Genomic DNA, 11,967 nt, shown 5'->3' with positions numbered 1-11,967 from the left:
GGCTTCTTCAAATCCACAAAACACATATGGACTGGAAAAGTGAACTCCCACGAACCCTCCAGCACCCTAAAGAGGAGGATGTAGAACTGGTCCACTGTTCCACGACCAGGACGGAAACTCCACTGCTGTTTCTGGATTTGAGGTCCAACTATCGGACGGACTCTCCTCTCCAGTACCCTGGCATAGACTTTCCCAGGGAGGCTGAGGAGTGTGATTCCTCGGAAGTTGGAACATACCCTCCGGTCCCCCTTCTTAAAAAGGGGAACCACCACCCCTGTCTGCCAATCCAGTGGTACATTTTGTTTTATCTACTACTAAACTAAAATCTCTTGGAAAAACATCAGTTTGACCCAACAGAAATAGACACCCCCTACTCTCCCTTCATCCTTCCTTCACACGTGTTGAACCTGTTGACATGTTTTTGTTCTCGTCATGGTCGCTGCGGCATTTCCTTCACGTCACCTTTGTGCTCCTCCTCCCTCCACTTCTGTCACACTGTCTTCCTGTGTTTTCTGGAAACATGGGTTTACTTCCATCATTTCCATAAAAAGTCCCTAACACCGGTTCTTCTGCACTTCTGTCCCCCTCCCCATCATTTGAGTCTGCTCCAAGTAATCAACATTATTCCGTTATTAAATACAAATTTCACCAAATGATAATGCGCACAACTTTATTTGAATCGACACACTGATGGGTTTCATATGGGCAGACAAGAAAAAAAACCACATTCTTACATCAAATGTTGTTCCAATACAAATACAAAATTGTTCCCCTTAAAAAAAAACAGCATCCATAAATAATAATCACATGGGTTCAAATATTTCCTTGTATTTGAACCGAAACTTAAACCGAGCACGGCGCACCTGGAACGTTTCCACCAACAGGGAAACTAATGGATGATGAACATTCCCAGCAATGGCAAATATTTTCTTATGCAGTTTTCCTTTTGTCCAAATCTTCAGATGTGTTTACTATACGTTACAGAATAATACTGAAGAAATTAAAGAGGTATCAAAACATTAAAACCAAAAAAATACACGGTCTTTCAGGATATTAAGGTTTATAAAAAGCTTTCTCTTCTTATGGTTAACATTTTCTAAAATAAACACTAGACAGGAACTAGCATGATGGTCACATTTAATGTACATCTAAAAGGAATGTGGAAGTCCTATTGTTGATCCCAAATCTGTTGTTTCATTACTAAAAACAGATGTTGAAATTAAAAACAGATCCCATGGCTATAAAACCAACCAAGTCATCCTTGAGGCTTTACTGGGTTAAGTGTCACCTTCACATGCCTTGATAATCTGTACCCTCCTCTTGGTACACCTGTTCTTCCTCATGGTATCCCTGGTAACCCTCATCTTGGTAGTCAGGAATGTAGTCGCGGCTGCTGCCAGCTCCATTTTGATCCTCTGCCAGCTCTCCAGCCTTAGGACAGTACTTGGCATCATAGATCTGCCTTCCTAGGCCAAAGTTCTGCCCGCTCTGGTTAGCTCCTTGGCTGAACCCCATCTGCAGAGACATGGTGCTGTTGTCGCACTTGTCTGTTCCCAGTTTCTGGTCATAAATGGCCCGTCGTGTTCCAGGAGCCGTCATTCCAGCCTGTGTAATGGATAAAAGACAAAATGATCTCGACCTTCCTCATTGGCTGTTTTGCTGCACGTGTTTCTCAACGTGGTTCGGAAACGGTTTTCCATTACCTGACTCGCCCCCTTGTTGGTTCCCATCTGAAGACTGATGGTTGTGTTGTCCATGGGAGGCTGAATGTGAGCTTTGGGGTCATACAAGTGTCTCCTGGTGCCGTATGCATTCATACCTGCTTGACTGGCACATTTGTTTGTCCCCATCTGTCAACAGAGACATTCCTTCGGTTAACTGTGCTGCATGGTCCTGCTGCCACACGACCTAGGTTCTTAGTGTGATACCACAACTTAATGATGATTTAAAAAGGCCTTTTCTGCTGGCAATCTTATTTGGGAAAAGTACCGTAAATTCCGGGTTATAAAGCGCACCCGATTACAAGCCGCACCCACCTATTTTAACGTGCTTAAATACTTTTGTACATACACAAGCCGCATCAGTATACAAGCCGCTGCCTCGACAAAGCGCGTCCTGACTACCCGAGTGTGCATGGCTCATTACCACACTGTGGGCAGGTACTGGCCTTGTCTCAAGCTCATGTATCTAATTACACCCACATCTGAAACAGCATGGACCTCTATTCTGTTCACAAGTTCCTCAGATATGGGTTTTTTTATTTGATTTTTTTTTTTTTTTTTTTTTACTTATTGACAAACTAGGTATCATACATAAAATTACTAACAGTAACCATATAATCAACATTACATCCCTCAGTTATGATGAGGAAATTTACATCCGCGATCCCCCATTTCCCATGAGTCTTAGGGGCTAAAGGCGGGGCCAACGCCCGGCTCGCCACACTGTTGTTCGTGTTTAAGAATGAGCAAGGAGCAGCAGTGCATGGAGGGGTGAAAAGGAACAGCTCTCCTTCCGCTTGTGTCGCGGCAGCATTATGGTACTAACGGGGCTGGTTAAAAAACATCAGTAAAATAGCGCGCGCCTCAGCGCGATACGCGCGTTCGTCAGAAGCTTCCTTTCACAACAAACACTTGTTGCTCCCCGGACGCCTCTGCGCTCCGCGCTCGCCAAGCGGGCTCCTTGTCTCCCCTTCCTATCCGAAAAGCTCACACGGCGGCTGTGAGCTTTTCAATGCAAAATTCCGCTCAGTCAGAAACCGTAAAAAACGACCAAATGGATTTGTGTTTCCAGTCGTGTCCCGACAAAATAAAGGCTGATGTTATTCCCACATATTTACGTGCAGCCAGCCGAGTCACTATGACTCAGAGGTAAATACACTTCTGAGCATGCGCTGTTCTCTCCGTCACGCAGCTGACCGGCATTTCCATTTACTGATGGGGGATTTTTTCACGCTGCTTTTAACGATTGCTTTTAACTTGAAAGCTTTATCATATTGTAGCGGCGATCAAGTGCACGTTGGGTCTAATGGCACCAAAGGATTCTGGGATGCGGCCGGGCATGCGTGTTTCTTTTTGTTGAACCATGACTGAAGTGTCTAAGACCTGAAGTGACCTCCATGCTGTTTGGCTGCCCGGAGGTGTGTTAAAAAAAATGACTTGTGCTTGGTGGTGGATGGCGCATACAAAACCATTCACCGAACCCGAATGTACGTACATGGCGGCCGCCAATCAAATCCATAAATTAGCCGCGTCACAGAATAAGCCGCAGGGCTGTGAGCGCAGGAAAAAAGGAGCGGCTTGTAGTCCGGAAATTACGGTATGTAAATTTGTTCTTTGATAAATGTGTAAATGAGATTCCATTACAAAAGGATTCAATTATTCTTCATGGAGTTCTCTTCATGTCATATTTATCCACACTCGTGACAGAGCTGTACAGGGACGTGCACAGGATTTTAGAGGGTCAGGGGCTCAAAGTTGGAGAAGGGCAGTAAAAACACATTTTGTCCTTTAACCAATAAGGAAACTAAGTAAAATGTTCAAATAAACTACTAATAGAGAAATACTCAGCTACTGAAGGTGAAAGTGGTACAAATGTCATTTTTCATGTAAACAAATGATTGTCAACATGAGTTTGCTCACTTTATCATAGACTTTGAAGACAAAGCAGTGAAACACTGGAGCTCTTTCTGTTGGCACAATGTGCTGCAGAAAAATTAACCATGAATAAACAATCCAGACGGTAACACAGACGTCCTACAACTGTGTCCTGTTTGAGTCCATTAAATGGTCACGTTTCTGCCTTCAAGACCGTTTCCTGCATTTTGGCTCCTCCAGTTCCTTACAGCTGGATCCAATGTGACTCTGGTTCCATGTTGGACTCACAGCTAAATTCTCTTTTGCATCTCACCCTTGGAGACGTTTTGTTGCGAGACAGTAGGGGCGGGTGCTCAAGCCCCCCTAGCCCTATAAGGGCTGGATATTGTGGTAGCGTTTTGATCCAGTGACATTTGAAGCTGCTTGTGTCGTGATAAAACCTGCAGAATTCCCCAGAACAGACTGCCATAAGGAGTGGAGGGAAAAAGTGTCAGTCTGCGACACTGAAGCTAGCAGGCTTTAAGGCACATGACGGTACCTTAGAGACCGACATGTATGTTGTGTCACTGGATAAGAAGTCGGGATAGAAGCTGGAAACGCCTTCATAGTAAAAGTCAGAGTATGGAGCACAAAATCTGAGAGAACCGTAAACCAGCAAATGATGCTGAACTTGTAAAGTCAGAAGACATGCATGTAGCATTGTGGCAGCGATGCCCCGCCCTGCTGTCTTCAGGTGACGGACAGCGGCTGCTAAGGATGACCTCATGACAGCGACAGAGAGAAACAGGAGTACCTGCAGACCGATGACACACTGTCCCGCCTTTAGCTTCTCCTCGTCAAACATTCTTTGCTGCTTGTCAGCATACTTCACTCCGATGTCCACCCGCGAATGGCAGCCTTTGGTCTTGGCCTAGTCAACAACAGTGTTCGTTTTATTCTTTGTTAGTTGATGAAACCTTCACTGAAGATTAAAGACGACTGAAAACCCACCATGCTGGCCAGAGCGAGCAGCGTGGTCTGGACCTGGGTCATGTTGCCGTTCTCAAACAGATCATTGGCTTCAAAGATATCGTGAGGCTTGAGACCATAATCTGTGATGGCTTTGATAAAGTTGGTCAGGTTCTCCAGCTAAAATCAACAAAGTCAAAAGTTAATGTCATGTGTAGGCAGCTGTGGAACCACACTACCTTCACACAGGATGGATTTGATTCATGAACAGGATTTGATCTTACAGCGAGAAATTCACTCATCATGGCAGCTGATAGTACAAATACAGCTCAGTACAAATACAGCTCAGTACAAATACAGCTGAGTAGAGACCGGGTCAAAACAAAGAAGTAAAGATGAAGAAATAATTGTGCAGATTTTGATGATCTGCTCATACAGAGTCTTATGGCGGTGGGAATGAAAGACCTGCGGATGTGCTTGTTTCCACACCGCGTGTCTGTCTCTGAAGGAGCTCCTCAGTCGGCTCCATGATGGATCCGAGCTACGACATCCACCTCCTCCACAGTCCAGTCCAGGACAGAGCTGGCCCTCCTGACCAGCTTACTCAGTCTCTTGTTCTGGTCGGTGCTGCTCGTTTCCCAGCAGAAAACAGCATAAAGAAAGGCAGGGGCTATCACAGAGTCGTAACACGATTTGAGCCCCTCCAAAGGACCTTAGTCTCCGTAGAAGACGGAGGCGACTTTGGCCCTTCCGGTCCAGGTCATCGGTGTTGTGGAGCAGTCCAGTTTGTTGTTGAGGTGAACACCCAGGTACTTGAAACCGTCAACCACGTCAATGCGCGTCCCTGGATGTTCACTGGGACGTGGGCCAGCGAGGGTCAATCACCACGTCTTTTGGTGATGCTGGTCTTTCAACACAGGTGATTGCTCTACACCACGATGGCCGAGTCATGAAATGATGGACTGCTGCATAGGGAATTAACTGTTTGGACTAAAGTACTACATCTACCAGAAAAGGGGTAGATGTGGTTTTCAGTCTGCTGACAGCTAAACATCATCATCATCATCATTAACATGAACCATTCAGGTCACTTCTAAAGACACCAACTGCTTCTCCTACAGCTGAGGCGGTTAAAACGTTCTTTTCTGGTCACTGATGATGAAATGTTGTGAATACTCATGTCGTTCATTCCTAAACCACCAGTTATACTTTTGTCCAACACATTTGTACAAATATTATCCATTAAAGTAGCAGTAGTTGTAGTAATTCTACTAGACTAGTGATTAATGGGTACAGCTCTCTACCATATAATCCATCCAAACATCTGAAAATTGGTATTTATATTTAATAGATCTATATTCAAATCCCCACAGATGATCAGTTTTCTAAGCTGTCTGAAGATTTCCACATTTGAACCTGGTTTCCTACAAACACATAACAGTAACAGGAAGTTTCTTGATACATGAAATCGACTTTGTTCCAAAGTGAGACACTCTTTAAAAGGTTATAAAGGAAGTTCTTCAAAACATCTGTAGCATCAGGGACCGTTTGTTTGATGATCTGTACCAAAAACCCAAAGCAAACTCACCTGATGCCAATTCAGTGAAGACTTGTTAATTTTTTTCACAGAACCCGGCTGCAGTTTGTTGATAAGTCTGAAAAAACAGGTCAACAAATATTGAAGTTTCTAAATCTCAATGTACATTTAAAAACATGTAAGATTTAATGCACCTAGCATCCAATGCTTATACTGCTTACTCGCACAGAATGACTCCATTCTTCAAGCCTTTCTGGAAGTCTGGATCAATAGAGCAACCAGTGGTGTCCTGGATCCAGATCCGGAGCTCCTCCTCCTTCTGAAGGTCGTACTTCTGTGCAATCTGCTCCAAAAAGGAACGGTGTGCAAATGAAAACAGGAACTTTGAGTCATCACAATCTACAAAGACCAATCCAAACAAACGACACCAAATTCTTTTGGCCTCACAAAGACCATTTTGTAATAGCATCAAAAGAGAGAAAAAAAAAGGGAAAAAAACACTCAAAATGGTAGAAAAAGCCCAGAAAACACCAGAAGAAAGACCTGAAAGACCAAAACAAACAATCGGATTCAGCGATCCTCCGTGTATTCCGCTCAAAACCAAATGGAACAGGTGAAATCTGTGAAGGAGGATTACAGGTGTACTCTTTAACAATAGGGCTGCACGGTGACACAGCGGTTAGCACTCCGGCCTCAAAGCAAGAAGGCCCAGGTCCAAATCCCAGCGGGGATTTGTTGCCTTTTCATGTTCTCTCCAAGCATTTTCCATAAGGATTCTTCTTCTTCCTACGTTTCTCAGAGTTCCACCCTGAACCTGAACATACCAAAAGACTCACCAAAGTTTCCAAACCCATTTGGTCTGGTGAAAAAGAATTCCTTTTAAAATAACTAACTCCACCCCCAACCAATGACACCACAGCAGCGCCAAATGCGCACTTCTCGTAATGTTAAAAAAGAATGTCTATGGCCTCCAACCTCTCTTTCAGATTGAACATGTGAGAGGTCGTGACCATGTCAGGCACATCCAAACAAACCTTAAAGATCAATATGGTGATGCCACGCCATTTGGCGGCAAAATGTTAAATCTCAAAGATTTCGACTGTAAAAAAAGAGAAGGGATACATGTATGTTAATAACTCTTCCCTCAGAAGACGGGCGGCGGTCTCACATTTACCACATAAAAAAGACCTAAACTCCAGCAGAACCACACACAATGACCCTGTGAAGGAGGGGGGGGGGGGGGGGGGGGGGGCGCTTTTCTCTTCCACGTTTCCCTTTAAAGAGCCACTGCAGGAATGTGGGGGACTGAACCCTGGACCGCTCAGACCAATAAAGTCATTTGGACGAGTGGCAAAACGCTTTCATGAAGATTTGAAGTCCGCTTGTTAGGACTAGACTTCAGAGTAACATCACCTGCATGAATGAGAACCTTCACCGCTAAAGACTAGCTAAACGTTGACCAAGTCACTACAGCTCTTCAATAACATCAGTGTCCATGACCCAGTCAATGTGAAGAGGGCTTGTCAACCAAAACCTCTTAATGTGAAGCTTGTCAACCAAAACCTCTTAATGTGAAGCTTGTCAACCAAAACCTCTTCAATCTGATGTTTGCCAACCAAAACATCTTAATGTGACGTATGTCAACGAAAACATCTTAACAATGTCACGTTTGTCAACCAATAATACCTCTGAAGGATGTGACGTTTGTCAACCAAAACCTCTCAACGATGTGACGTTTGTCAACCAAAACCTCTTCAATCTGATGTTTGCCAACCAAAACATCTTAATGTCACGTTTGTCAACCAATAATACCTCTGAAGGATGTGACGTTTGTCAACCAAAACCCCTTAATCTGACCTTTGTCTACAAAAACCTTCTAATGTGACATTCCTCAGATCAGATAAAGGAACGATTAATAAAAGAAAAAAAGAAACTTTTAACTTTTTTTTTTTTAAACCGTTTAACTTTTTACCCGGCCGCACGGACCGGAGGATGGGTTTCGGTTTACGTGCGGCCAAGACATAGTTAAATACGAGCGAATATCATCAGCAAAGAAACACATTTTGATTTACGGAACTTTTTTCACTCCGGACATTATTTCAGAGCCGCAACAGCAAAACGGTTCCAAACCAGGGTCTTGACCAGCTCGAGGTTGTCATTTCTGGACCGATCCGGACCAGATCGCGGTTGTATCTTCTCCTTCGGGACACCCGACAACCACCGGACAACGCCCTTCGATCAGCGGACGCGGACCGTCACCGAGCACAGCTCCGACCGCTTCAGAACTTACGGGTCCAACACATTGAAAGTGAAAACCAACTGTTTTATCAGTGGAAAAAGTCTGAAGGAAAAGTCCAAACATTTCTGTTTGTGTGCCATAGTCTTTGGAGAACAAAATGGTGGCTTAGTTAGAAACCAGACGGGAAAAGCGGACAGTTTTCAGCTGAAAAACGGAAACAAAAACGTCCAAATTACCTTGTTTTTCACTTCTGCCGATAAGCCGTAGGCTGGACCTTTGTTGAAGGACATCGCGAGGAAATTGGGCTTTTTTGCCCTTTTTGGTTTTGGAAAAACTACGACTCTTCAGCAGAAACAGTCGAATAGTTCAGACTTTCTCTTCCAATGAAACTTTTCAGAGAACTACTTACTTCCTTTCCGATTTCCAGCCAATCAGAGCGCTCGGCTTCAAAGATGGCCGCTGCAGGTCAAGAGAGTTATCTGCCGCAGACAGACGGTCCGTTCGGACAGGCGAGCCCGAACCGCCAAGTCGCCGGTTCAGTCTGGAGTCTTTCGAGGAAAGCAGGACAACCACTTTGGAGCCGGTATTTGAGTGACATTTGGAGATATTCTGGAAACAGGAAGTTCATCACTCATTAGTTTGAAATAACTGGACAATGAGATTCAAATGAGAGGAATGTTAGAGTGGCACTTTTCACAGCCCCATGTGTCTGAGAACAAGAGGCAGTAGCGGTTCTAGGCACGGGCCGTCCGGGCGGTGGCCTGGGGCGGAAAACTGAAGGGGGCGGCACCGGCAGCTCAGCCCTTGTAAAATATTATATGCACCACTATTGGTTTTCTTATGTCACAGTTTGTGAGTTTGTAACAGCCTGAACCTGGCCGCGCCGCCGCCCCGCAGCTGCGCTCTCCTGTCTTTGAGAAGTAGACACAAATGTGTGTGAAGAAGGAGAAGGGAAGGGGCGCGGGGTGAGCACGGAGCGCCGCCGCGTTTGCGCATGCGCAAACCCTGGCTGGCTCATCTTTCAGAGGAGGCGACGGTCGCGGGCTTGATAAAAAAAATAAAAGTAATGTAGCGAATCAGCGCCCCTGGCTGTAGCTGCACGCGCTCCTGCTGAAAATGTGTGAAGAAAGGGGGGGGGGGGGGGCTGCGGGGAATCAGTTCAATTGTGGGACGCTTCCAAATTAAGAGGCTAGGTGGGGACAAGGGCGGGGGTTTGAATCTACTTTATAAAACCTTTTTATAAGTCAGTCATAAGGTGACATTCTATAACCTACATTTTAATAAAGGTATAAAAAATATATTCTTCTTTTTTGGGTTAATTTTATGTGAAATGCCCAAATGAAAAAATGGCAACACAAAACAATGCTGTCACTAAGGTGACAGTTGGTTCAGTCGACGGACTTGATGCCTTCTTCGTGACGTGAGGACATTTATGCCAAACAATCGCCAAAAACATCTAAAATATGGAGAAGAAAAGGTCAAAGCCATCTGGTGCCCAATTTAGAAAGAAAAGAAAAGAAGAAGAGGAGAAAAGAGATAAAGAAAAGGGGAAGCCCTCAAAGCTTGATGCATGTTTTTTCTAAAACATGCATCAAGCCCGTTCTATCAAGCCCAAATGTTGCAAATAGCGTCATTTTTTATTGATTTTTTAGATTTTATTCTTAAAAATTTGCTCTGCCTTAACTTGTAACATTAGTTATGATTCATGTGTCTGTCTGCTGTGCTGTAACACAACGGTTTTGTTGTGTTTTGCTGTTGTATACTAGTTCATAATGTTAAAAAAGCTGTGATGGTTACACAGCATGCTGCTGCTGCCATAAGATGCTAATGGGGCAAATAATTTGAGATTGGTCATTAATTTAATAATCATTTGTGGCAGCCTAAACGTTTTCACAATGTGTTTTTGACATTTAACTGGGGATTTAGGGGTTAATTTTGAGCCAGCATATGAAGTTTATTTTTTATTTGTTTTACAAATGTTGGGTTATATTTTTAGCCAATAGAATTTCCATAAATCTGTAGGTAGTTTTAAAAATGAATATTTACCATTTACTGCAACTCTATGGGGACAAAACATAATGTAACAGGTCATAACTAAAAATGTGCCAATCAAAGGATTGAAGACGGAAAACATGAGCATGTCGGAAAACATGTTAGTTGACAAAGACATAGTTCTGTTTTGACCATGGGGGGGGGGGGGGGGGGGGGGGCGCCTGGGGAGGGTCTCGCCCGGGGAGTAATTCAGGGTAGAACCGCCACTGACAAGAGGAGACACACAGGCCTGTTTAAAAAGACGAACAAAACTAATGGAAAAGTCATTCAAATGAAAAGAGATGGTATTTATAGTTATCTGGCTTCAGCCACCGTTTCCCATAAACTCATTTGAAATCTTCAGACTTCAATGAGGAGAAATAAAAACTGTAAATTTAGTTCACCTGGAGATCAAATGCCAGTATTGCTGTTTTTAATAAATATTCTTCAACTCAATATAACTATAGAAAGTGTGGGTTTATGCTGTTAGGCTTTTTTGTAAACGGATGACCGGCTGAATGCAGAAAACCACATCCGTCCTTCAGGAGACCAAACAGAAAATGTTTGACACTGTCCCAGTCTTATTAGAAACAACGAGGAAGAAGAGGTCTTCCTCTTCTTTTTTTCTGTACTCTTTGATTTACTTTTCCTCACTCAGTCTTGGGATCCGCCCCCTCTGGGTTTCCTTCTTTTCTGGATTTATATGAAAGCTCCTTATATGGAAGAAAACCTTCCAAATTGCTGAGCAGTGGGAGTGATCTACTGGGCCCACCCTGCATACCAGTCATGCCGAGAAGAAGACCCACTGGTCCAGGAACTGAGGCCCAACCAGCTGCTTAGATCATCTCCCTGAGCAGCTGGAACTTTCTTTGTCACAACTTGCTTCATCGGCCACGACTGCGTCACTTTAGGCTTTTCTAGGATTCATTTGTTTTTTTTTAATGACCTGGAGAGGAGTGTTTGTCTAAAAATCAAAGACTACTCTCACGGCAAGTCTTTGTAGAGAAAAATGTTCACATCAGAAACTCTCTTACTTTATCATGGAAAATGTACACAAGACAGATATTGTGATATTTATTGTGAGAGTTGGACAGATGCTGAGGCATAAATACACCAGATGAAAAGATCTGACCATATTCAAAGATTAAAATGTACTTTTATTTTTTAAGATTCAATTTCTTCAAATTGGTTCACAAATCAGATCTTTCATCTCTTACATTTTTTTTTTGGTCAGTTAAAGTAAACAGTTATTAAGGTTTTCCTGAAAATCATATTTCATCACAGAGGCACATTCATTTCCATGTTACCTCAGTTTTTCACAGACATGCCAGGTTTTTGGTGGCCTTGTGCTCGGATGGATTCATAAATCACAGCTCCACTGATGCATGTGATAAAGTTATTAGTCAGAGAAGCTAGTCAGCCTTTCTAAAACCAAAGACTCAGTCTGGCTGAGGCTCAGCTTGGTCTGAGATCCTTAGCTTGGGTGTTTGGAACAAGGGACCCCAAAAGATAAAAGTAAAAATTCTATGTTTTGCTCATACATCCACACTATTTTCTGGCACCATGGATTCCTCCAACAGTCCAAAAACATGAATCATAGGCGGCAGACGCTCAGG

General features: G+C 43.6%; 1 protein-coding gene across 1 annotated transcript; it reads right to left on the bottom strand.

The window, feature by feature from the left end:
• Window positions 1–653: 653 nt before the first annotated feature.
• cnn2 (calponin 2) lies at window positions 654–8,723 on the bottom strand. The gene is made up of 7 exons (XM_004078669.4): window positions 8,557–8,723; window positions 6,303–6,424; window positions 6,133–6,199; window positions 4,587–4,724; window positions 4,390–4,506; window positions 1,704–1,850; window positions 654–1,605 (listed from the first exon to the last, which is right to left on the bottom strand). Exons 1-7 carry the CDS (start codon window positions 8,608–8,610, stop codon window positions 1,291–1,293), a joined length of 960 nt encoding a protein of 319 aa, XP_004078717.1. The 5' UTR covers window positions 8,611–8,723; the 3' UTR covers window positions 654–1,290.
• Between the last annotated feature and the right edge of the window lie 3,244 nt (window positions 8,724–11,967).

Source organism: Oryzias latipes, chromosome 17 (genome assembly GCF_002234675.1).
Source record: "Oryzias latipes chromosome 17, ASM223467v1".
Taxonomy (NCBI): Eukaryota; Metazoa; Chordata; class Actinopteri; order Beloniformes; family Adrianichthyidae; genus Oryzias; species Oryzias latipes.
The sequence above is the reverse complement of the archived record's forward strand: the minus strand, read 5'-3'. Positions and strand labels throughout refer to the sequence as shown.

Bases quoted from the DNA above. Each gene is read 5' to 3' on its own strand.
- cnn2 (XM_004078669.4), bottom strand. From the start codon at position 8,610: ATGTCCTTCAACAAAGGTCCAGCCTACGGCTTATCGGCAGAAGTGAAA. The intron at 6,200-6,302 runs GTAAGCAGTATA...CTGTTTTTTCAG, and splicing joins AATGGAGTCATTCTGTGCGA to ACTTATCAACAAACTGCAGC. The intron at 1,851-4,389 runs GTACTCCTGTTT...CTCTGTTGACAG, and splicing joins AGTGTGTCATCGGTCTGCAG to ATGGGGACAAACAAATGTGC.